This window comes from Apium graveolens, chromosome 11 (assembly GCF_009905375.1).
Source record: "Apium graveolens cultivar Ventura chromosome 11, ASM990537v1, whole genome shotgun sequence".
Taxonomy (NCBI): domain Eukaryota; kingdom Viridiplantae; phylum Streptophyta; class Magnoliopsida; order Apiales; family Apiaceae; genus Apium; species Apium graveolens.
Genome location: NC_133657.1, coordinates 63,941,360 through 63,968,370, shown reverse-complemented (window position 1 = coordinate 63,968,370; position 27,011 = coordinate 63,941,360). Strand labels below are relative to the sequence as shown.

The 27,011-nt window shown below is 33.6% G+C and overlaps 1 protein-coding gene across 1 annotated transcript; it reads right to left on the bottom strand.

Moving 5' to 3' along the window:
- Positions 1-22,899: 22,899 nt before the first annotated feature.
- On the bottom strand, positions 22,900-24,446 carry LOC141698195 (transcription factor bHLH94-like). The gene is made up of 3 exons (XM_074502843.1): positions 23,840-24,446; positions 23,327-23,746; positions 22,900-23,126 (listed from the first exon to the last, which is right to left on the bottom strand). The coding sequence occupies exons 1-3, from the start codon at positions 24,311-24,313 to the stop codon at positions 23,025-23,027; spliced, it is 996 nt and encodes a 331-aa protein (XP_074358944.1). The 5' UTR covers positions 24,314-24,446; the 3' UTR covers positions 22,900-23,024.
- Between the last annotated feature and the right edge of the window lie 2,565 nt (positions 24,447-27,011).

Here is a 27,011-nt window from a genome sequence, read left to right as displayed (position 1 = left end):
GGAATGATGTCATCCAACCAATAGAAAGAGGACAAGGAAGGGAGGATGACATCATGAGGATGACACAAGCATGACAAGGGAAGGAAGGAGGTGTGGTTGAATGAGAACCACACAAATTCAAGGGCAAGAAGGTAATTGACTAAAGCAAATACAAAAACCAAGCAACCAAGCCAAGCAAATCATTTTTCATCAAAATCAAAAAGAAACCAAGGCATTGTTCTTCATGCTCTCGGCCAAAACAGAACCAGCACACTAAAACTGCTGTATCTCCTTCATTTCTCACTAAAATATTGTGTTCTATAGCTCATTGGAAAGGTATTGAGATGGCCTACAACTCTTGTTCACAAGTCTCGTCCAAATAATCATGGTAAGACCCTCATTTTTACAGTTCTTTAAATCGGACTTTTAGAAACTTCAAAGCCTAACTTTGTGTTCTTGATTTCTTTGGAAAGATCAAGCTTGTAGGAGGCTCCCTAAGGCTTCCTAGCAACTTAACACCTCCCAAGGAAGGTATAAACTTTAAACCCTAGCCTTTACTTTATTTGTTAGGAAGCTTAATGGTTGGTTTTGTGAAATGAGAAGCATGGATTGTGATTATTAGTAGTTTGGTTTGATTTGGAAGTGTTTTGGTAATTGAAGCTTGATTATAGTTCATAGGTCTTGATTGTGGTTGTTTGAGTTGAAAACCTTGGAGATTATGGACTGATGTGGTATGGTTTAGGTAAAGTTTTGTTGTATTGATGGTTATGAGTTGGTTGGTGGTTAATTGGAGTAGTTTAAATATTGGAAATCGCGTAAACATAGCCGTCGTAACGTCCGATTTTTTTTGGACTGTTTTTGTGCATAGCATTAGGACCCGAGAACCCCCTACTAGATTATGACCACTGCCATGTTTAGATAGCTCATGTTACGAGCTTCGTTTTGATATGTAGTTCGTTTGATTCCGATGTACGGTTTAGGAGAAACGACCGTTTCAAGTAACGGCGTTTCGCGAACGAAACTTTTCCCCTCGCTTTACTTTGAAACATATGTTAAAGACCAAAAAGGGTTAATTAATGTATGAAACATTTATGGTAAGTGTGTTAGGCAGTTGGTAAGACACTCGCGAAGGAATCGCCTTAAAACTCGTAAAGGTTAAATTATTAAAAATGGTGGAGCCGAGGGTACCCGAGTGACTTAAGCAAATCAGTAAGCGCAAAACAAGCGTTAGAGTCTAAGTTAGTTAAAGTATAGATTTACAAGTGACTTTGGTTTAATTCCAACTTACTTGTTGTTTATAGGTTACCAGACTCGTTCCGAGCTTTTTTTTTCACCCCAAGTCGCTCAGGCAAGTTTTCTATCCGTTATACTGTTGTTGTGATGTATATATGTATATGCATTATCTTGCGATAGATGCATGTTGGTTAATTAGCAAATGTTGCGATATATTGAAGCATGCTGATATGGTATATATATGCATGCCTGTTTCGTATTCTTGCCAAATACATCTGTTGGTTCAGTTGATAATACATATGCTAGAGAATAGCAGTAATTTGCATATACCCTTAGTATAGGGACCCAAAGGTGAAAACATATTTCTAAACCGGGAGTCGATGTTCCCGAGTATATTATATATATATATATTTATATATATATGGATATAGTTTTTAAAACTATGGATCGAATAAGGTTTATTCGATACCTTTATTTTACTTAATTGAATATTAATTTGAGTATTCATTTGAGGATGTATGACTCTTTTATTTTATGAATATTATTTATAGTATTCATTCGAGGTATTATGACTCCGCTTATTACTTAATAATATTCTTTATTGTATTAAAGAATAAGGTGTCGATAATCAAACTTACTTTTGATTATTCAAATAAAGATATTAATTTCGTATAAGTATATCTTTGATTATTTGCTATTCATTTCAAGTATAAGTTTTAAAACTTCTACTTCAATTATTTTTATAAAGATTATTCTTTATGGGAATATTATTTAAATAATAATATTCAGATATTTTCTAATATATTGGGACTGATTTACCTTGTTAAATCAGCATCACTCCAAACATTCTTAAAAATGTTTTGCGAGTCTTCAAAATGATTTTTAAAAGTTAGAGCGGATCCCAAAACTCATTTTTATATTTAAGATCCTCCTTTCGAAGGGGATTTAAATACTCGCTCAAAACCTGAGGGATCCGGCTCTGTGGTGTGTTTTATATTCGCAACAAGGTTGCTGTTTTGATAAATGAATTGATTACTTACCCAACACTCGGGAAGTAAAATTCTTGGAACAAGTTAATCCATTAACAGGCATCGCCTGGGAAATATCGGTGAGTTTTCCTTTCCAACTAGATACGACTTCTTGGTGGAGCCGTATCAACAAGTTTCTACTTGGGGAAAGGGGGAACGAGCTTTACGTTTCAGAGTCATGGATTTCATCTGAACTAGGAGTGGCGTAAGTGGTCGAGTGGCGCCGGCCCAGCCTTATTATATTGGCCCAAATGGCCTGGAAGTTCCGCTAAGGCGGTCCATTCCTTAGGAGTTCAGTGTTCGGTTGACAAGTAAATCCGACAGGTTCTCCTCTACATGTAGAAAATGGTGGGGTTGTACTACTACGACTGATCATCGTAAGTGGTCTTCCTGGCGTAGCAAACTCCCGTAATGAGTTCATCATCCAATTGGATAATTTCTGCAACACTACCCAGAGCACTTCGATAGAAAGGCTACGGTTGGGCGATTGTTAGGTGTTGGCAGGGTCAAGTTTTCAAAATGATGTTTACATCAAATGAAGTATCTCGTAACTTCATTTTATTTTGATGATATTTTAAAGATTTAATCTATTCAAATCTTGTCTTATAGTCTCATCTATGTGATGAACTTTTGAAATTAATTATAACTTGAACGGTGGTAGTTCAAGTAGTATTTGGAAAAGATATAAGTATATTGGAGTATTTGGTAACTTCATCTTTTAAACTTATATCTAATTAATAATTGTCTTATGTATGACAAAGATTTTCAGAAAAACGTTGAGACAAGGTTAGATATATGAGATCACCTTGCAACGATATTTTTTTTATACAGTTATACACTGGGACTTTGTGTATATTATGCATGGAAGAGGACTTCCAAGATTTTGAAAAGTATATATGTATATATATATACTGAATATTTTGCGACTTCATCGCATTAAGATATCAACTTGGTTCATTTCTTTTGACCAAGACTTTCATGAGTACTAAAAGAAGGCTCATATACTATTAATCATTATACATATTATTTTGGTGGGCTTGCTGCTCACCCTTGCTTTCTTCTTTCATCACACAACAACAGATAGAAAGGATGAACAGGACCAAGCTCCCGATTCGCAAGCGATTAGGAGACGTTCCGCAGTTTTCTAGAAGCATTGATGCCGCCGTAGCTGAGGTAGGAACTACCAATAGGCTAGGCTTTCAACTTCTAATGTACCAGATTTATGTATAATTATGAATTGTAATAATGGCAAAGAAATGTAAATTTATTCAGAAAACCTTTTAAGGTGTATTGGCAGATAATTGTGGAATAAAATGACTTGTGGTTATTTTTGGATGTTCATCTCTGAGACTATAACGTATGGTGTGTGTATTTATTGTGGGGTCACAGTACAGAGTAGTTGAGTAATTATTAAGATTGGGTGCTATTAAGGGAAATGGAACTCGTGACAACCCGGATCCCCGACCCCGGATTTGGGGGTGTTACAATGAAGATCCATAGAGATAGATCTAGAAGAATGATAGGTCTTACCCAGGGTACATACATCCAGAAAGTGCTTAAAAGGTTTAGCATGGAAAACTCCAAAAGAGGTCTCATACCGATGAGCCATGGAGTCTCCCTTTCCGAAAAAATGTCTCCTAAGACACCTGAGGAAAGAGAGCGTATGAGTAAGATTCCTTATGCTTCAGCAATAGGATCTATCATGTACGCGATATTGTGTACTAGGCCTGATGTTGCTTATTCAATTAGTGTGACGAACAGAGATCAGTCCAATCCAGGTGAAGACCACTGGCAAATAGTGAAGAACATCCTTAAGTACTTGCGAAGGACTAAGGACATTTTTTTGTTTTTGGTGGTGAATCTGAGTTGAAAATAGAGGGTTATACTGACTCTAGTTTTCAATCAGAAAGTGATAGAAAATCCATGTCAGGGTACGTGTTTACTCTGTATGGTGGTGCGATTAGTTGGAAGAGTTCCAAACAGTCTACAACGGCTGACTCCACAGCGGAAGCAGAATATATAGCTGCAAGTGAGGCTGCAAAAGAAGCCGTTTGACAGAGAAAATTTGTTTCTGAGTTAGGAGTTGTTACTAGCGTTGAAGAGCCTATTGTGTTGTATTGTGATAACAACGCAGCAATAGCACAAGCCAAGGAACCTAGGTCTCATAAAAATTCCAAACATGTCATGCGGCGCTTTCATCTGATTAGGGAGATTGTTGAAACATAGCAGACCCTTTAACAAAGCCACTTTCTCAAAGTCACTTTGATCGTCATAAAGACAAGATGGGTATTAGATACCAGAGTGATTGGCTTTAGTACAAGTGGGAGATTGAAAGAGATATGTCCTAAGTCCAATCATGTATGAGGATTTAGGAATAACTTTTATGTAATCTGTTTTGATTTCGTTGATATTAATAAAAGACTTGTTTTGTTTTTATTGCGGGCTCTATCTATTTTAAGTGTTTAAATAAGATATACCACAATTTAGAGTAAAGCTTTTTATGGATTGTGATGAGATTATAATAATGAGACCTAAAAGATGATAACTCTAAACTTAAATAGTTCATGGTCATAGGATTACTAACTGGTAACTAATAATCCGCAAAGATCGGTACATACCATGCTTGCTTCATTATGAAGGCTGTCTGTTCTCATAGACATTTGTGTGGTGACACTAAAGCTAGTATGTAGGTGCTTATTATAGAATAAGTTCACTGAACATGACTCACACAGATGAACAACTGATGGAGTTCACTCACGTGTCAGTAGTTGTTCACATAGTGATAGTTGTACAAATATCCTTAGACTTGAGGTCATCATAGTCATCTTGTGTACACTGAACTATGTTTTGGTTTAGTTCTTAGTCTCAAGGGACAATTATAAGGGCTCTACTGGGTATAGCAATTTGTACATGAAGATAGTGTATGATCAATAAAGGATCTACCCCTTCCAGTGAAGGAAGAAAATGTTCAATGCTGATCCACTTATACTAGTTCAGGAATCTCTGACCAGAGTGAATGAAATTAGAAAGGAGTTTCTAATTTACATTAAATAGAACTAAGCATAGTGGATGGGAAAGCAAATGATTAAATAAGATAGGCTTGACACAAGTTCCATGCCTTGTATTTAATCGTGACATTGCAGGGTGGAAGGAATTGATTGTACGGTAACTACTCACTGAATGGGTTCTTGGTATTCTAAGCAGTGAATTCGTATTATCCGGATAGTCGCGATATGCTGAGAAATATCCCTCACGATGTAGAATAAATATGATTAATTAATCATATTTAATGAATTAGAGAATTTATATAAATAATGATAAAATAGTTTTATTATTATTTATTTCTACTACCGGCTTAATATTGAACCTACAGGGTCACACCATAAAAGAGAATGATTTAATATTGGAGGAATTAATTAATAATGGCTGGTCATTATTTATTTGTGAAATAAATAATTAATTAGCAAATTTAATAATTGATTAAATGAGAATTAATTAATTATAAATTAATTAAGAAAATTCTTAATATTATTAACTAAGAATTTAATTTTGAAAATTAAATCAAGTGAGAGAATTATTTCTAAAGTGTTTAGAAAAAGGATTAATAATTAAAAGGTGTTTTAATTATTAGTTAGTAGGTTAATAAGAATAAAGGGTTAATAATAATAATAATATTTTATGGGAAAATTTTCCGCTGAAAATTTTACCTATAAATATACTATTATAAACCCTTATTTTGTCTTAACCTAAAAAATTTCAAAAACCCTAATTCTCTCCACCTCCTCCTCCTCCATTACATCGATTTCTTGGTGAATACCGGTGGAGTGCTTCACACTTGAGAAGCAGCTGCTAGGGACCTCCGCTCGTGGTTCTTGGATCGCTTTTAAAGGTTAGAAACGATCCCTCTATTTAATTTACGATCTGTATGCATATTATATGGATTTTATATCATGAAAATTGTTTTACCATGCTTCCGTGATAGATAAAATCCTGCATTATCATTCATTGAAATGTCTCAATCTTAGCCGTTGATTCTGAACATTATCCATCAAAATTACTTACAGCCTGTATGTATATTTTAACGGATAATCTTAGAATTTTGACAGTTTTTATAATTTTTAAACGGCTATTTTGGGCTATTTTGATTGGTTACTTTATTTTACTTTAATACTTTTGACAGTTTATTTCTGAGATAGTATAAAAGCAAAAATCATTTTCATTCTTTTCTTTTATCATTCTCAAAGCAATTTCTCTAGCTCTCTTCTTCTCCAAAGCAAATACTCTCTTTCTGCAACTAAACTCAATTACAGAAATGGCACCCGTAGTCAAGATTATGTCCTCAATTGGCTTTGTCTATGAAAAGAACAACTTTGTAGCTTTGGTGAACAAGCAGATTCCGGCATCTGAAGATTATCACAAGATGATGGACTTCATACTGAATTGCAGATTGAATTATGCCATACTTGAATCCCCAACCATATACTGTGAAGTTGTTGAGGAAATCTGGACTACTGCAGTGTTCAGCCCCAATGACAAGACTATTATCTTTACTCTCAAAGGTAATGAGCACTGTATCAACTGTGATGTAATTGAAAAGTGTTTTAAATTAACTGAAAATAACACACTTGCTCCACACATAGACACTGATGTGAGTAACATGCTAGTCTCTATGGGTTATGCTCTAACTGCCACTAAGTTAGGTGAAGTTAGAAGATTAGGCCTTAGAAAAGAATGGAGTTTCTTGTGTGACTTTTTATCAAAGTATTTTCTGGTAAAGTAAGTAATTTAGATGTTGTATCTTATTCACTTGTGCACATGCTTTATATGCTTCTTAGTGATAATTACTTCAACTTAAGCACTTCTGTCATGTTTGAGATAGGGAGAAAGTTAGGGGATATTAGGAAGAGGTCTAAAAATATCTATTATGCTAAATTTTTCATGATGCTAGCTAATTTTATTTCTGAGAATCTCTCAATTGAGAATCCAACAAACAAGTAAGCTTGTTGGGTCCAAGAGAGAAGAGTTATTGCTGATCTTAACAGGACCAATCATCACAAAGATGTTCCACTTGTATACATGCTCATTATGGAACATCATCAGGTGAGTGAGGTAAACACCCCTGTCTCCACTACTTCTCAACCTATTTCTTTGCCTTCAACTGTTGCAATGGCATATGTGAATGTGACCAAACAGATGCCTACCCAAGCCACAAAGCCAAAAATTTCTAAATCAAAATCAAAGAAAGCCCCCTTTGGTTTTTCTCAAAAGAAACCAGTTGCAAAATCTACCAAACACCAAGAGGGGAGTATGAAGGAGAGTGAGTTGGGTGAGGGACAGGGTGAACATCAAAGAAGCCCTAAGGATAAGGTTGAAGAGGTGAGTGTTTCCCAGCCTAGCCACACTACAGTTTTCCAACAAACTACAATGCTTAAAAAGGACTTAAACTCATTGCTAGTTGCATCCTCCTAAAAGGATATAACTATTGAACAAAGCTCTCAGCCAAGAGCACATGCCAAGAGGGTAAGGGACACTAACTCACCCCAAACATATGCCAGAAAGAAGAAATCTAAACCAACTGGGGATACACAGGGTGTACACACAGTGCCTACTGCAATCAAAGACTCAGTACATGCACCATCACAAAGTCATCTTGATGTGGCTCCAACTAATGTGGAGTCACAACCAAATTCTTTGATAATAGAAGCACCCAATAAACCAAATTCACCCACACACTCATTGGATGTAGATATGATTCATACATCACTTCCAAATTTTACATCTTTAACTCTCTTGGAGAAGCCAAAAATCCAAGCAAGTGAACATCATCTTTTAGACGATTTGTTGGCTCACTTGCCATTTCTTTCCGAGTCTACTAAAACATCTAAGCAAAATCTCAAATCAATCACCATAGATGCAACAATAGTCTCCACTCCAAACTCATTCATTTCTTCTATCCCCAATGGATATTGTTCATCTGTTGACAAGTGATTGTCCTTCGACGGATGTGCTTAACAGTAGTCATCTGTTGACACTGAAAACTACTGCTTCGACGGATGTTCCTCATCCGTTGACTGTTACTGCACCACTTCAAATCTTAACAATTTTCACAAGTGCAGATGACCTAGTAGTAGTACAATCACTCTTATGACTGAGGGAAGGAAGTGAATTGAGTGAGAGGTTGGGTTGCTCCTAGGCAAAAGGAGAAGAAAAGAGTGAACAAATGAATGTTATTTCTTCCAATTTGGCAAAAGAGAATGAGAGGAGTCCCACCTTAGTAGGCGAAGGTGAGGGTGTGAGGGTGGTGAGCGAAGGGGAGCCCTTGATGCAAGAACAGAGAGAAAATGAGAGAAATGCAGGTACAAGAGAAATAAGGATGGATATCATTGTTAGTGAGTTAATGAATGTCAGTGATATAGACAAAGATAATCTATTTCAGCATGATCAAGCTGTCATAGATTCCATCTCTTTGAATGCTGAGACATTTACTCATCCTATTACAGCATATCAACTTTTGGCTGGACAGGGGAATGAGAATGTAGAAAATATGCTTAACTTCGTGCATACAACTACTTCAATGCAAAGAGCAAAGGATGCCATCTCAGCCATGCCTCCCACAGCTGGTGATGTTGATTATGGAACTGGTGAGTCTAAAGAGTTCTTTGGAGATGAAGATGGTGATGGAGAAGAGTTCATGGACATAGGGGAGAAGCAGGCCCTAGCTCTAGATCAAGCATTCCACCTTGGGTGTTTCTAAAGAGTGTGATGAACAATATTTCAAGACAACTCTTTTTCACATCATTCAACAGACACACACTGCTCTTCAAGCCACCACTAATGCTAGCACCAAGAAGCTTCTACAGTCACACCTCAACTCTCTACAACTACATCAAATACAAGCTCTTCAACACAATCAAGATGTCACTTTAATCAAAACAGAGATTGACCAAGTCAAGAAGAGTGTCTTTGAAAGATTGGATGCAACATTTCCAAATACAACAATGCTTGAAATCAACAGACAGTTGAGGAGAAATTCTAATCTTGCAATTATAATGGATTCCTTGGACACAAGACTGAAAGCAGTTGAAGTCTCTCTCACAGCTATTCATCTACATCAAGCACAAAAAACTCAGTTGCTACAAAAGCTGGTGGCTGCACAAACTTCTACCTCCACTCTATTTGATGATAACAAAAAGGGGGAGAAAGATTCAACAATCTCAGTTAGCCAAGGAGAGCCAACCAGTGAGGGGGAGCATGTGATAAATGTTCAAATCAGTCAAGTAATAGTTGCAGAAATTACTTTGCCAAAGCAACCAGTATTGGACAACATTGATCTGATCCAAATAGCAGCTGCTAAGATGGATTCTAAGTCAAATCTCAAGATGCTTGATGTTGCAGCTGCTGAGAAGGAGTTGGATGACAAGTGGAGGAAGATAGATGAAGAAGTTCAGAAGAAATTTGGTCAAATATAGAAACTGACTTTTCATCACCACTCTCGAGTCAAATAAATTTCAGTGAATGAAATGAGTCTATGTAGCTTGAAAAAAGGCCAAACTTCATGCATCAAATCTCCAAAAGCCAATCTGATTTTGAAGGCTAAAAAGAACTATCCAAAGTCATCAGACAAGAATCCCTTGGATCTCATGTTTGAGACTCCAAAACCAGATGAAAAGAAGCTGTTGGAAAGGTCCATAACATTTTACAAAGATCCATATGATTCAGTACAAAAGAAGATAATTACCAAAATTTACAGAAATGGAAAAGAGATTTGTGTGGTGGCTGGACACCCTCAGTTTGCCACATCAAAAAAGGAAGAAAAAAAGAATTAAGTAAGAAAAGAGGCAAGCTGCTTTAGATGTTAAGAAGCTCAAACAGAAGAAAAAGCAAGTTGCTATAGTAGCCAAGCTTCAAGTTGTGAAAGCTGCAACTGAATTCTATGAAAAACCACTTGTGATTACTGAAGCTCAAGATCAGCAAATGCAAAATAAACCTCAACAGAAAAGGAAATTCAGATACAAGCTTCATTCCAAAAGAAAATTGGACTTCAGTGATGAGGAGATGGAAGACTATATTCCCAAACAGTCTACAACTTCAACTCAAACATCCAAGCCCTCAGTGGTACATGAGGAATTTAAGGTGGACCCAACAAAGAATTTTCATGGTGAGCCTATAATTCCCAAGGATGAGCCAATAGACTGGGAAAGTTTTCCAATTCCTGAATAAATTTACCTATCTTCAACAAGCCAAAGAAAATAAAGATCAAAGTAACCAAGAAGGTCAAGCGTGTGACTCTCAGAACCAAGACCCTAACTAAAAGATCTTTTGTAACCTGTGACATCAAGGAGTTTTCAGATTTAAACCTCTATTTAGATGAATTGGAAGAAGTAAGAGGGATCGATGCTCACAGACATCTTCCTAAGAGACTGGTGTTCAAGTACAAAGGAGGGAAAGAGATCACATGGCCCCTTCACATGATTCTTCAAGAAAGCCAATCTATACTGATAAAGGTCTTCTCATCCTTCAAGAAAAACTTTGGTTTCAATGTAACTGCAAGGAAATTGGTCCTAAAGAAGATAGAAGACCTAAGGAGTAATAAAGCCAAGAATGCACTTCCAAGAACTCTAACAATTCCTTTCACAAGAAGTAGAGTGCATTTGAGACCTTATTGGCTGATGAAATTCATGGATGACAAGGGTGTTAGAAGATTTTTTAGACTGGATGACCAATTGAGTATATCTAGCAATGAGACTGTATTGTAAATGTAAGAAAAGCTGGATCTATCTAAAGCTGATGAACTTGAATTCCACAGACAACTCCAGAATCAAATAGAAGAAAATAACAGGAAGCTTGGGAAGAAATCCATACAATCAAGGAAATAGAATCATCTTTTCAGTCTAGAGGAGCACCTTCATAATGATTGTGAGAACTCTTTAAAAACTTTGTTTTGTTCAATTTTCAATAAATTTTATAGCACTTATCAGTTTTATCTACTATATCTCGATCTGTACATTTATGGTGTTTTGTTATCATCAAGTTTCTATTAATTTATGGCTACAATTCTAGTAGACATAAATTGGGGGAGATTATTAGGAATATGTTGTGAACTTGATGATAAGATAAAGAAAACACCTTGGTAAATTTAACTTAGTGATTTTGTAGTTTTCAACGGATGATTACTCTCACTATCCGTTGACAGAGTAGCTTATGTAAAATAAGTTTAGAAGCACATTTCTGCATACTTGTATAAGCTTAGTGAACTAGATTTCTGAGAAATGTTTAAGTCATGTTGACTACTAGATTGATATACAAGATAGGCTGGTCAATTGTAAATAGATGATGCCTTGAAATCTTGTATAAGTGAAATGGAGTTAACTGTCAAGAAAATAGTCTCTACGGATGTTTCACAAAGCCTCAACGGATGTTCAGTCAAGCTTCAACGCATGCTCAGATAAAGCTTCAACGGATGATCTGCGAAGCTTCAACGGATGATCAATCAAAGTATCAACGGATGATCAACCACAGTTTGAACGAATGATCCAATGAAGTTCCAACGGATGTTCAACTTCAAAAGAGCAGTTGATAGTGACTTGACAGTCACATGCGTTGATTGTATGCAAATGGAATGTGGCAGCGTAATTACAGGTTTAAGAGAATAAAGAAGCATTATCATTTTCATGCAACTAAGAAGATATTCAAAGATGTTGGAATAGAGTAATGAAATAGCATGAAGTTAGACTAGATATTTTCTTTTTGTTTTATTATCTTGTCTTACTGTCATGTGAACTCGGTGATATAAAACATAGTGTAGCAAGTAGAACAAAATAACTAAGCAAACACATTTTTCAGAGAGATAGAAAAAGCTGTATTTGTTAAGAATTTCTCTGTAGTTTATTTGTTCAACTTGTAAGCAGCGGTGTGCTATTCAAAGCATCACAAAGTTCTCTATTTGATATATATATATATATATATATATATGTGGGGGATACTTTAAAATCCACCAGAAAATTTTAAAACTTGTGTTTTATTACTTAATGTTTTGATTTCTATCATTCCTTCATTCCGCATTACTGCAAATCAAATACTGTTATATATATATTAAGTTAGAACATTTGTAAAATCCCAAAAAGGAGCAGAATTACATTCAACCCCCTTATGTAATTCTTGTTATAATGTTAGGGAATAACAATAAAATAAAATAATACTTAATAGAATAATAAAAAATAAGATATACATACAATAAAATATACATGAATCATGAATCAATAAGTGAAATTAAAAATTGGTGATAGGGTGAAATCAAAATTAACACTCGCTTATCACTTAAAAAGAAATTTAACTTATTAATAAAGGTTATTAACTTCTTACATTTTCAATTAATCACATAATCTAAATTAACCTATAAATTGTGATAAAAACACCTACCTGACACCGGGCCCTGTTAATATGGTCCTTGGCAATTAACCAATATAAAACGAAGTTTCTTAAGATAATTAACTTATGCAGTGGTGAGTAAAGTTGTTTATCCTTTAACAACATCTATATTCAACCTCGTAAGATAAGTTATAAGGAGAATTTTTAAAAGATAATCTCCAAGACACTCTTAAATTTTCCTCAAATTACTAGGAGCTCTTCCATCCTCTTCCATCCTCTTTAATGTTAAGAGTCTCTCTCCTTTTCTCATTCCTTTGTTTACTAATATAGATCACTTTCTTTCACCTTTTCATTAATATTTACTTTCTTTATCAAAATAACAAGGGTACATTTACTAATAAAAATAATAACAAGTAATTTAAGAGGCATATATAGAGAGATTGTTGGAGATGAGAAGTATTTGATACTCTTCAATAGCTAAGAGCTAATATTTAATATTATTTTTAAGGAGGATGCTTGAGAGATCGTTGGAGTTGCTATAAGTTATACTACCTCCGTCCCGTTCGATTATATATCTTTATTATTTGTACGTATTTCGAGACTTTGTATAATTTGATAATGTTTTTTCCAATTTTTTTTTAATAAAAGTTTAAATATGAAATTTTTATTCAGAAAAAAATATTATAAAATTATATTTTAAATGAGTATTAAAAAATATGCCGAAAAGTAACATATAGAATTTAATGAGACACAGAGTACTAAACTTTATATCCTATAACAACTTTGTGGTTATGTGTGTGAATCGCAGATAATAGCCTGCAGGAAAAGGAGGAATGATTTATCCTTGTATATCTTTCAATGTATTATAGCTGTTAAACCAAAAAGAGAACAAACTTTTGGCAAATCAAGAGAGAAATCCGGAGGAGCAGTGGTGAAAGGAAAACGAGAAAATAAAGGTAGAAAAAAGATACGATTACGCTGAAATTTGCCTGATGATCTGGCATGATGTATGATCGGGCTGCGGGATTGCATTTTATTTGGCATTATTATTTTAATTTTTGTTTTCTAAAAATCAGAATATAGATTAATAAGATAATATTTTAGGTTAAATATTTAATTTGTGATAAAATTCACATGTCTTAACGGAGAAGAGAATCGTGATAGTTGTTGTTACCATGCTCAAAGACAAGAACGTAGAAACAAAAGATAGAAAGACCACACATGGAATCTTCCAACAATTCAAACCCTAGAACTCCACCGGGTAATATCAGTACAAACTAGCTAGCTAGCTTGCGAGTGATGGGTGAAAAAGCTAAAAACATTGAGCAGACAGTGGTGATATATAAAAAATATTAAACTACATCACCTGTTTTTAAAATTATTGACCATTCCAAAAGATGAAACATGAAAATACAAGAATCATTGATCCTCGTGTGAAGTTATACAAAACCAGTAACTAAACATCCTCTCTAGTTCATTTCCCATCCTATCAGGTACAGTGACATGTGTCCATTTTCATTGGTTGTTTATAAAAAGAAATAAAGCAACCTATTTTTTCTTAATTTTCTACATTTCAAAAATAATAAAATTTTATAATATATAAATCTATTTCAACCACTCGTATTCACTATTTTATTCCATTATACTTATTATATACATGAAAAATTAATCGGTCTCATCATTTTATATACTTTTTTTATTTTTTCTCACTAAATTACACATTTTCTTAAGTTAACTTGTCACTCCCAAATGTTCATAATTCAACGAGATAAACGGAATACAACTTTGCAAATATATATGTGCATGCTTTAGAGTCATGGATCATTGTTGTGTACATGTGTAATCAAGTTCAAGTTCTTGGTCAAGTCGGGGCAGTCAACGTAAAATTTGATCAAAAACAATCGGGGTAATTTGATTGTTTCTTGAATTCGTCGATATTTGTGGATATGAATCGATTTGGGTTTTATACCGACCGAAATGACACTAGATAAAAGTCTAGTTTTTTGTAATGACTAAAGACACTTCATTTAAAAATAGTTTTTACCTATAATTTGACATTACTCTTTGAAACGAAAAACTTATACTATATTTAAAATTTATCATTTAAATAAAAAATACATAGTTTTGAAAAAAATTCTTAACAAAATGTCACTGAGTTGTAATTTTTGCAAATTATAAGTTGATTTGTACGCCAGATAAATTATATACATAAATAATTCTTAAAGTTATAAATCTTAAAATGGTTAAATATAAAATTGGTCACTAAATAAACTTATATATCTGAAATTCACAATCGATAAATTTGACTTCTCATTTAAAACACTTTAAAAACTATAAATATCGTCTATCACCACTCCGTTCTCAAACTAACGGTTAGTTTAAAAATACTGTTTGTCACGTCAGCCTAACGGCTATTTTTTCCAAGTCAACACCCAACTGGTTCCTACATGTATTAACATCTGTCTTGGAGATATGTAGGAGCCCGTGAGTACTGATTTGGAAAAATTAATTGTTAGGCTGATGAGACAATTAATTTGAGGATGGAATAGTAGGAATGAGATTTATGATTTTTAAAGTATTTTAAATTAGACGTCGAATTTGTTGATGATAAATTTGAGATATACAAGTTTATTTTATGACCAATTTGATATTTAAGTGCTATCTTAAAACCACAATCTGTTTTCGTAAAAAAAACAGCAATCTTTAGTTTAATTAAAGTAGACAATAATTGCCATTATAAGAATGTCCTCTCACACCAGCTCACATGTTTCCCAAAGTTTTTTTACTAAAACCCTACCGCCTTAACTTTTACTGCTCTTACTAGGGATTATAAACCAAAACCGTACAGCTTTATGGCCCGCATAATGTCGTTCAAAATGTTGATAAAGTTACCAAGCACACAGGTACAAATTTAGTTGTAGTGTTGAACTATGTTAGTTTCGGGGCAGATAACCGGTGATATTATAATTATTTTAAAAATATATTTTAAAATAGTTTAATTTGAATAATATATATTAATATAATATTATTATTATATATTAATGAGAATAGAATAAAAAATAAATATAAGAACTTAAAAAATGACATTATCCAAACTACAAATATTGATTATCAACTTTTTATTAAATACAAAAAATATATTAATTAATATTTATGTAACTAAAATTAATTTTGAATAAGATAAAATTAGTGAAGAAAATAAAACTATAAAACTGAGGAAAAAAGAGAATAAGAAATAGATAAACTAAAGAATTAGTGGAGATAATAAATAAGAGATAGATAGAAGATAAATTAAATGAGGAGGGAATTGTTAGTCAACATGCCATTAGCAAAATTAATAAAAATTTGACATAATAGAATTTAATCATGTAAGCATTTAAAGGTGGGTTTACCATATAAGTTAGTATGATGTTATACTTGTTGGACAAACTTTGTATTTTAGACTAAGTTGTGAATCATTTTGAGACTCTATATGAGTGAGACACATTATGTGTTAGTCGTGTGTATTTATTGGAACGTATTCTTCTCTTCGAGGGGATTCCAACGCATATTAACACGCTCAAAATGAGTAAAAGGTGAATGAGAACTGATGTTCCAAAGTTTTACCTTTTAATATGAAAAGTGGTTTTGTACCACATCGAGAGTAGCACAAACCTATTCCTTAGTTTTTCTTATAAATACCATGTACCACATCGAAAAGAAAAACAAGTCCTTTCAAGCCTCTCTTTATAAATAGAGTCTTAGGGCACCAGTTTTATGAAGTCAAGAAAATAAGAGTCATCTCTTTCATTCTTGGTCTCTTTAGTCTTAAATTTTTTCAATATTCCGGTGATAGTTCTCGGGCTCAGTTCAAGTTCGCTGAGAGTATATTCGATCTATCGATTATACTAGTATCTCGTTTTATCCTGGGAAGCAGGTCGCTAAACACGGATGGTGCGGGGCGAAACTGCTTTAAGGAGACAGTTTTCTGGACTCGAGATTAAATCCAATCTCTGTTTGTTTTCTCAAACCCTTCTCCTAATTTAATTGTTAATTCTTATATGCTTATGTGATTTAAGAATTAGCAATGTTCTTATGAATTAATTATATATTAAATATATATATATAATAATGTCTTTATCGTACAAGATTGACAACAATCTTAAAGCAGTTTACTTCAATTTTCATACTTTCTTGTGAGTAGACGCAAAAGTCAATTTGATTGTTTAAATTGGATTTATTTATGGGTATATGATTGGTCATTATTTGCCTCATTAATTAAATTAAATTTAGTGCGTTAATTTCTTTGATCACTTGTTGCCATGTGCTTGAAATTAATATAAATTTGATTTTAAGTGGTGCTTTGTTTAAGCATAACAGGTAGAGGCAAAAGTAAGCACAAAGTTGTTGGATAATTGGTTTCTTATAAGGCTATTGATGCTTTAATGGTTATTGATTTATGATCAACTTATATTCAAGTGGACATATTTGGTGACATCTCTCTCGGGTTGATCATTATAAATTGGTAGATTAAACCCAAATTTATAATTCGTCCATGTTTTCGCTATTAATGGATAGCTTATTATGTTTTGTTAACATGGTGATTGATTTTTTATTTCTGAATTGATTTTGGAGTTATTAGTACACTGATACAAGAATCGTATATGCTATAGTTTACATGCGTGTTTGCAAGTTCATAACATGATATTGCTATGCAATTAAATGATATGGCTACGTAAATGTGACCCTTCATGATGGAACTTGATTATTTGGTGATTAATTTTTAAATCATTGTTGAGTGATGATAAGGCATCAATTATTATTGTTTAATCTTTAATAATGGAGTTATATCACAAACTTGTAATACTGGATAGAATGCAGTAACATGTTTGTTGTTAAATAATGTGACGAGGTGGGCAGCTGAAGTGAACCAGATTTACAATTGCTCAGGATTCTCCACATTAAAAAACCTAATGGGCCTGGAGTACAGGTTATGGGTCGGCACATAAATTATATTTTTCTGGTTGGATTTTTCCTCCAGTTAAATAGTAATTTCACGTGTTGGTGTCGGTCTGCTGCGGCAGTGACACACGAGCCTATTATAGTGATCCATATGATACTTAATACGGCGAATATTGATCTCAGTAGTTATGCTGAACTTCGGAGAGAATCCGAAAAGTTGTTAACCCTAACGCATCAGTTGATCAAGGATCACTGAATGTGGGGTTATTGAAGATTTATGTTCTTCCTTGGGCCATTTATGGTTGTACCAGTAGGTGAGCCAGAAAAGTAGGTTCGTGTGAACCATGTAAATATTTTAGAGAAATTCGGTAATTGAATTTTTAATGATAAGAACCACGGGAAGTTCTTTAAACATGATATTAAAATCTTATAGGTTTTAATGAATGACGTAAAACCTGCTCAGATGAGAGGTAGTGACACGATACGTGTTTACTGTCTGGTTTGATAGTAAAACATTTACCACTCGTACTCGTAGTCGAGTCAATATTGAAGCTAAATAGAGAGATGTGTGCTCTATAAACTCAAGGGTAAATCCAACTTAATATAGATAATTAAGATGGTAGTGAATAAATTTGATGATGAATAATCACCGGGCAAATTCTGTTTGTAACATGAATATTCATGAGGTCGTTGCACCTTACTCGCATTAAATAAATGGAGTAGATGCAGGCTTGAGTTGCGCTCTAAGAGAGATGCAAAACGATTGTGATCAGCTCAGACTATCACTGAATTTGAGGATATTAGTTACGAAGGGCTAATCGTTCCTTAAACATGATACCACAGAAGGAAATAATTAAATTTCCTATTAGTTTTGGAATATTTTCTGACATTCTGTAAAATATTAAAATTGTGGGGGTATCTAAAATAGAAAATTATTGAATTTTCTATGAATAGTGGAATGTAATGAAACATTCTTGAAAATAATTGAAATGTGGGGGTATCTCGAAACTTGATACCAATACCTCTGTTGGTAGCATGAGATCCAAAATCAATTGAGATATTTTGGATGGATACATAGACAATGGTTGAGTCTAATAATATCCGATATATGAATCTAATTTTTGAGATTCGTAAGAATACTATTACAGAGTTTAGGAATGCTTATGCGATAAGCTAGTAGATCCTAGTAGATCTGCAATTAAAAGTCATCTAAATGAACTTACGAGTTATTGGATGAATGTGAGGATGAACCTGCAGAGAGCAAAAGACTTGGATAATTGCTAGTCCCGAATGTCTTGATAATTTGCTTGAAGGTGAACTCGTAAATTTAATAGAAGCAATGCGCTTCTCGTATAATTTCTTGATAAGTGAATATATCAAGAGAAAATTTGACTGTTACTGAGAGTCAATAAATCAAGATTTTCTAGCACGTGTACTAGAAAATGGATTGTGCATGTTCTCTCTATGTCCTTTGTGGGGGAAAGGATGTTAAGAAATAGAGAGAGTGGTTCTGTTTGACAGAATCTTGTTTAAAAAATATATAGATCTTCTTACGAGATAGAAGCATTAGGACCCAAATGAATTTTTAAATTGGGAAAATATATCTGGGTCTGAAGGAAGTATAAGGTCAGACTGATACAAAAAATATTACAGTCGAAAGTGATGACCTTATATAATTTATGAAATATTCTCGAGTTTTGAGAATAAGGTTCATTAAGATGATACTAAAATTATCGTATTGTGAAATTTAAAAGTGCATCAATGAACATTGAGATGGTCTTTCTAAATAGATATTTGGAGAAATATCTATTTACGTGAACCCGAGAGTTGCTCTAGATAAAGCAAGAGTAGAAAATCTGTATTTTCGGTGATCATGTTGAGTGAAACAACATTGACACGAAATAATGGCATATTAAATTTGATATTGCTATGATAAGCAATGGCTTCAAATAAATGACATGGTTGCCATTTTGAGGACGCTCAAAATTGGTTGCTATGTGAATAAGGATTGTCAGTTTAAGGACGATTAAACTCGGTAATGATGCAAACTGAAATTGCTGGTTTTTGGGACGCTAAAAGCTGGTAATATCAATAACAAGTGAAGCCTTAAGTAATAACTAGTAAAGTTATTTCATAAATGTGAAATATGTCAATATGAGATGTCAAACTGATTCAAAATCAGAGAATTGACAAGTGTGCATGTGTTATTTACACATGATATGCAAGTCATAATTGATTGCATGTGAGTGATCTGATCATTACGAGAAGTAATGACAAGAGGATCATCTCTGAAAATCTTGATGAGATTGAAAAGTTTTAATTTGAAGATTACAATCTTCGTGACTTTAAAAGTTTTAGATGATACATGTCACATGTTGGTGATGTGAATTTTGAAGAGATCAACGAAGCTAAAGTTGTCATAACTGGAATGGATTTATATTTATCCAAGCGTAGATGAACAAGGATCTCTCAAGAAGGATTGCAAGTCTGTTGTACTTTTTAAAATTGTACAAAATTAGACATAGGCTACACAGTTGGTAAACTGGGTAGATGCACGAGTACAATGGAAATTGGTCACTTGGAAGTGATTGCAATGAGATTTAAGGTGTATGATATGTGCTCGTGAGCTTGGACTGCAATACGAAAGATATCTAATTGTACTATGTGAATATAGTATGTAAATTAGATATTTGACTTTAAGAACTTAAAAGTCATTCGAGAATACATTTCACACTTAGCAGTCGTGTCATGGAAATCCTAAACTTAGCTCGATTCATGATGGAATACGAGTCTGGTGCATAAAATAAATGCAGTTAAAAGGCTGAGTAGCCACTTTGTAAGGATATTCCTAAATGACAAGGAAAACGTGTCTTCAATATGCATATATCGTGTAATCAATATGCAAATTGGGAGATCACATTATTGTGTATGAAATGGTATGTCTCACATCTATGATGAGGACATAATACCATTAAACAACTATTCTCAACGAGAATTATCATGATTGACTATGTAAAGTCAAATGATAATGTTTGGATCCACTAACCAGATGGTTAAACTGAGCGAATCTGTTTAAGACAAGAGAATCTAGTTAGACCGAGAGATAGTTGTCAAATCATCGAGAGGAATGAGCCTTGTCTATTGCTTAACGGCGTCATGGTGGACACCCAACCTTGCTGACTGGAGATCCCAAGAACTTGGTTCAATGGGAAAACTAAATCATGATGACCAAATCACTGTGGGGGTAACCCCTGGCCTATTTCTATGATGATGAAACAGTGAGACCCGTAGGGTACGAGGTTAAGCTTTATGCTTTTAATGATCTTTGACGAATACAAGGATTTCAAGTTTGAATACATAATATTCGGTTGGGTAAACGCGGGTTACTCTATAAGATAAAGATCACCTATGTAAGAGAGAAGTATGGCCGCTTCAAAGGAGAATTGCGAGGCACAATTCTTTAGAAACTCTTGCAGAACCAGGACGATGTTCCAGGGCCAAAATGGACATAATCATGAGAACTGAATGAGTCAGGAAAGATATAGTGATGAGTATGTCATCGTTTACACAAACGGTCGAACAGTTCAAGGACATCGCGTCATACTGTCTACCAGTAAAGTCGATATACTTATTCGAGCGAAGGTTCAAGAAGCATTCTCTACCTATCGTATGCTATATCTGACCGCCGGAACTATCACCAAGTCAAGCTCCGCGTCTGTCTGTCTATGTGGTGTCTATGTGGTGCGTGCTACTGGACCATCAATCTCATTTATGGGGGATTGTTGGACAAACTTTGTATTTTAGACTAAGTTGTGAATCATTTTGAGACTCTATATGAGTGAGACACATTATGTGTTAGTGGTGTGTATTTATTGGAACGTATTCTTCTCTTCGAGGGGATTCCAACGCATATTAACACGCTCAAAATGAGTAAAAGGTGAATGAGAACTGATGTTCCAAAGTTTTACCTTTTAATATGAAAAGTGGTTTTGTACCACATCGAGAGTAGCACAAACCTATTCCTTAGTTTTTCTTATAAATACCATGTACCACATCGAAAAGAAAAACAAGTCCTTTCAAGCCTCTCTTTATAAATAGAGTCTTAGGGCACCAGTTTTATGAAGTCAAGAAAATAAGAGTCATCTCTTTCATTCTTGGTCTCTTTAGTCTTAAATTTTTTCAATATTCCGGTGATAGTTCTCGGGCTCAGTTCAAGTTCGCTGAGAGTATATTCGATCTATCGATTATACTAGTATCTCGTTTTATCCTGGGAAGCAGGTCGCTAAACACGGATGGTGCGGGGCGAAACTGCTTTAAGGAGACAGTTTTCTGGACTCGAGATTAAATCCAATCTCTGTTTGTTTTCTCAAACCCTTCTCCTAATTTAATTGTTAATTCTTATATGCTTATGTGATTTAAGAATTAGCAATGTTCTTATGAATTAGTTATATATTCAATATATATATAATAATGTCTTTATCGTACAAGATTTACAACAATACTTTATTTTAGTATAACATACATATCCAAGGATATCATATCTTGCTTTTTAGAGTTGGTACAATATTGTTATGCTGGCATCCTCGGCATTGTTAGGGGTATAGCGGATTGGATCTCCTTCAAATCAAAATCAATGGTGATTAACGTAAGATCAAGTTCTGTTTTTTTATATCGACGGTAATAGTGAAACATCTGGTAATTGGTAATGCTAACATCAGCCCCCTAAAATAAAATTATTTATATATTTTTTTAATTTTATTTTTTGAAAATATGTGAAAATGTTCCTAACAATTCAAAAGTAGTTAAAAAATATAATGTTTTCCGAAATTTAATTCTTAAATCCACTCCTATGCTATCTAGTAGTTGGCTGATTTGCATAATTTATACACATATTATATCCTTTTTGGTAATAATGACCTTTTATCCTGTAGTAAATACTCTGTTTTTTTTTCTTAATTAAATTTAATCATTTACGCACACAAACGTCTGCCTGAGGGTAGAAAACTCCATTATCCTTGGCTTCCTTGCCAAGAAAGATGATTGTTAACATGATTCAAACACATTCTTAACACTCTTTTTTTTTCTTAAAATTTATCATCTAATTGTTAGTTTTTTGAAAAAAAATAACATATTTTCTTCGCTAATTTAGTCAATATGTCCCACTAATTTATCAAATTTTCTTTTTTCTTTTTCTTATCTTATACAGATGTTAACAATGGGGACTGAGGAAGTATGTACTTAATTATAATGCTAGAATGACAGTAAATGGCTTTAGCATGGTCTTATGTTCCTCATTGAAAAGGTTTAAGTATGAAAAGCACAATTACATATAAATATATGCAATGTGAGTAATATTCATTTCGCCACAGTTCTTTGACTAAGACATTATTACACAATACACACTACATGTAAGTGACGAGTACTTTGCCTTGCGCAAATCATGACGAATGATTTTAAAAATAAAAAAGATGTTATTTAGGTGAAACATAACCCTCCTTCCATTTGGATCTTTGCCAGGATCTGATTCACAGCCGTTGCTATTTCTTCTCCAGAACTGAGTTTACAATTATCTTCCACCTGCATGCACATATAACAGCAGTCCGTCATTTCATAAAGAATCATAATTAGTACCAGTACGTAAGTACGTGTTACAAAAGTCGAATACTCATTTTGTGATTGTTCAATTTCCATTTTTTGTGAATATTATCTTTTCACTCCCTTTACCACAAGTCGAATGTTCAAACTTTATTAAATACAGCTAGCTAGAGAAAACCAACCTTAACACTGAGAGAATAGAGAACAATTTGATCAACAGTACTAGTAACGCTGAGATGGAGAACAGTTAGTCTAAGTATTTGTAACTCATGCACCAATTTCACCAGCTGTCTAGCCCGGGATTTAGTTCTTATTCTCATATTTGCATGGTTCTCTACCATTGACACCTCTATATCAGCCATGGAAGATGACCAATGGTTTATTTTGGCCCATGGATCATTATCCGTAATTATCAACTTCTCTTTGTCGCATGACTTTGTCGAGTATTGTGGAAAGGCAAAGAATTCAGCAAACGGAGAAGATGAACTTTTCTTAGCCTCAAAATTTGGAGTTTTATGATTTTGTACACTGAGGAATTGTAGCTGGTGCTCAAGCACCTTAACATAATTGATGGCGCCACCAACTATTGATGCTTGATCAACCTAATTAATCACATTGGTACATACATGTGATTACTAAATATGAAATTGTAGAAGAGGAGTGAAAATGTAAAAATTTAAAAAATAAGTAGGTACCCTTTGGACATAAGACTCGGGCATGAGTGAGCGGAGCAACGAAAGATACTCATTCATCTGTTTCCTGCGGTTGCGCTCGACTGCAATATGAGTAATTCTCTGGTTCTCAATGTCCTCCAAGTTCCTCTTGTTTCTCGTCCTTTTTCTTTTAGGTCTACAAGAGATTGTTGTAGAGGTTTCAGACGGTGGAAATTCTTGTGTAGCTCTAGTTTCTGTCGTTTCAAACTCCACAGAGGAATTGCATCCCCTTTGCTCCTCATGATGTGATTCTAGTAAATGAGAGAAATCAGAACTATTGTTTACAAAGTTTTCAGCTCCATTCTCAAGTATATTAAGCCTGCCCAGTTTTTCTTCTGTTTGTACCAAATCACACTGGGAGCCCCAGTTGTAACCTCCTCCAAATATCTCGTAAATATCTATACTACTTTTGTAGCTGAACAGTTCTTGGAGTGCTATAGCCTCATCCAGTGCCATCTCTCTCTCTCTCTCTCTCTCTCTCGCCCCTCCCTCTCCCTCTCCCTCTCTCTCCCCGGAAACACACCACAATATATAACACACACCACTTGTTTCAAGATAAATAAAGTGTTGTGGGTTTGAGAACCTGGACTATGACATAAACCCTCTTGTATGGACGCAACATAAATAAGCTTCTGCTTCTCAGAGAGACTGTATGGGGTATTTGGTGTTATAAAATTTAAGACCATAAATCTAATGTTGTCACCATATTGCACGTGGAATTGTAATTTTTTTTAATGAATGGGGAGTGCCTCATTTCAAAATTCCAGGGTTCCATTGTACAGTGCCCGCGGTTGTTATTAAATGAAGTGTTCTTTTTCAGTTAGAATATTAATTTTAACACATCTTAGAATATCAATTTTACATATAGTGTTTGAATTATAATCGAAATATTGGAATGATGACGAATTCATTTCTGTTTTTTTATGAACTTCATTTCAATTAAATGGGTAGATTATTTCATTTAAACTATTTAGGGGTGGTTTGATTTACGGAGTAGTATTGGGTTGAAATGAGAAATCAGGTTAAGATAATATATGATTGAAATATCATTTTTAATATCATGTGTTTGGTTGAGTGGTGAAATGAATATATTTAATTTAAATATATTTAATTTACTAATTTTATTAATTTGAAAATTAAAAAAAAATTATATTTTTTGTTATTTTAGTTTATTGATTTAATTTTAGTTTATTAATTTAGTATATAAGAAATGAAAAACATATTTAATTTCTGGTACATATGTTTCACACCCACCTCTTCATTAGACTATCAAAAATTCATGTGATTTAGATATGGGCTTGAAGATTAAATATTATAACTAAATATCAGGATTTGAAATGAAACCCTATTCTAAAAAAGTCCGAACCAAACCCCCCTTAAATTCTATCTCATTCATAACCATATATTAATTTTTTTACCAGATGTCTGAGACAGTTTGCACACCAGCTTGACTAATTCACAAGGATAGCATTCATGTGGGGGGATTTATTTAAATTCACATAGATTTTAACAAAATTGAAATTAATACCTTATTAGGGTAATAAATCCCTAAAATCCGGTCTCAACCATCAATAATTTCATGTTCCTAATATCTCCAAATACTCTCAAGGAGACATTAGGTAGTTATGTGTTCCGCACAGTATTCTAAAAATCAGGAATTGAGATCGGTTGAATTATTGATTTGAAATTAATTAATAAATATCGGAGATTAATCCGAAAAATTAATCGAAGTAAAAATCTGATATATTATATATCTGATATAATCAAAAATAATATATTATTATGATTATATTAGTTACTTATTAACAAATATATATATATATATATATTATCAAAAAAATTATAATTATTCATATTTAAATTAATATAGTATTTAAATTTTATAAATAACTATATGTACGCCAATAAAGGAAAATTCGTAAGGATTAAGCTGATGTCAAAAATCTAATTGTTCGGGTAATTTGCAGGCGATTAGTCAACAATTAATCGGTTGATTCAGAGATTTTTAAAACACTGGTCCCGCAATAAAGTTATATATCTCAATTATCATCATTTTCTAATTACTATAATATATTATGACTTATCCTACAATACAACTATTAATTGACAATATTTTAGGGGAGAATTTAACCCCAACTTCAGCTATAATAGTTAGGATTAATTGAATCTGGAGATGATTAGTCAAATTAAAATCATAATCTGGCTTTCCTAGAGTTGTAGCAGCTATACAACTAAAACAAACAACTACAACCCGTGAGAATTATGAATATTTTCAACACTTCGAGCTAGTTCAACTCCAGCTCTTTAGTCTTATAATTTAATAATATTGTTTCCCAGTAATTTGTAATAATTGCAGTACATGACGATATGTTAAGGGTACACAAGCATGGCCATATAGTGGCCATATAATAGACAATACTCTATGTGTCCATACCGTCACGTAAGTTGATGTATCATGCCTATGATTATTAATTTATGTTAACGAATAATATTTTTTGCACTAATTGTGAGTTAGTAGATTCAACATGCATCTTATCTCGGCAGTTTTATGGGTAAATGAATAGGAGTTAAATAATATTTCAGGCCCGTGAACCATGATAATAATATCAGGACACACACGGCTAGCTGCCCATCAACCACGAAGCAGCTAACCACTCCATATCTAGTGATAGACGTCTTTAAGACGCTTTCTACCGTAGTTTAAAATAAGTTAATTTGTAATTCTCATAAATTATCTTTAAGAATATAGAAAATTCTAATTATTAGTAATGCATGCACAAAATTTAATAATCAATACAATCAATGAAAAGCCTCGTGATCTTATTTATGAATCATAATTAAGACTGTATCTACTATTCTTAATTCCTGCTAGTGAAGAATTCCATAAAATTACCTTTTTACCCAATAAACTTAAAAACTTCTACTTAACTTTTAAAAAATAAGGGCATGGATGTAAATGAAGCATCTAAAATGGGTTAACGGGTCGGGTTATGAATTATCCACGTGTAATATTCAAATTCATGGGTAAAAATTAAATCTATACCTAAAAGATTATAACAAAATTTTCAATTTTCAAAAAAACTGATCCACAATTCAAGCACATGATTTTTGCAGATTGACTCTCTTTTCACCTTCTTGGTTTCATTCACCATTG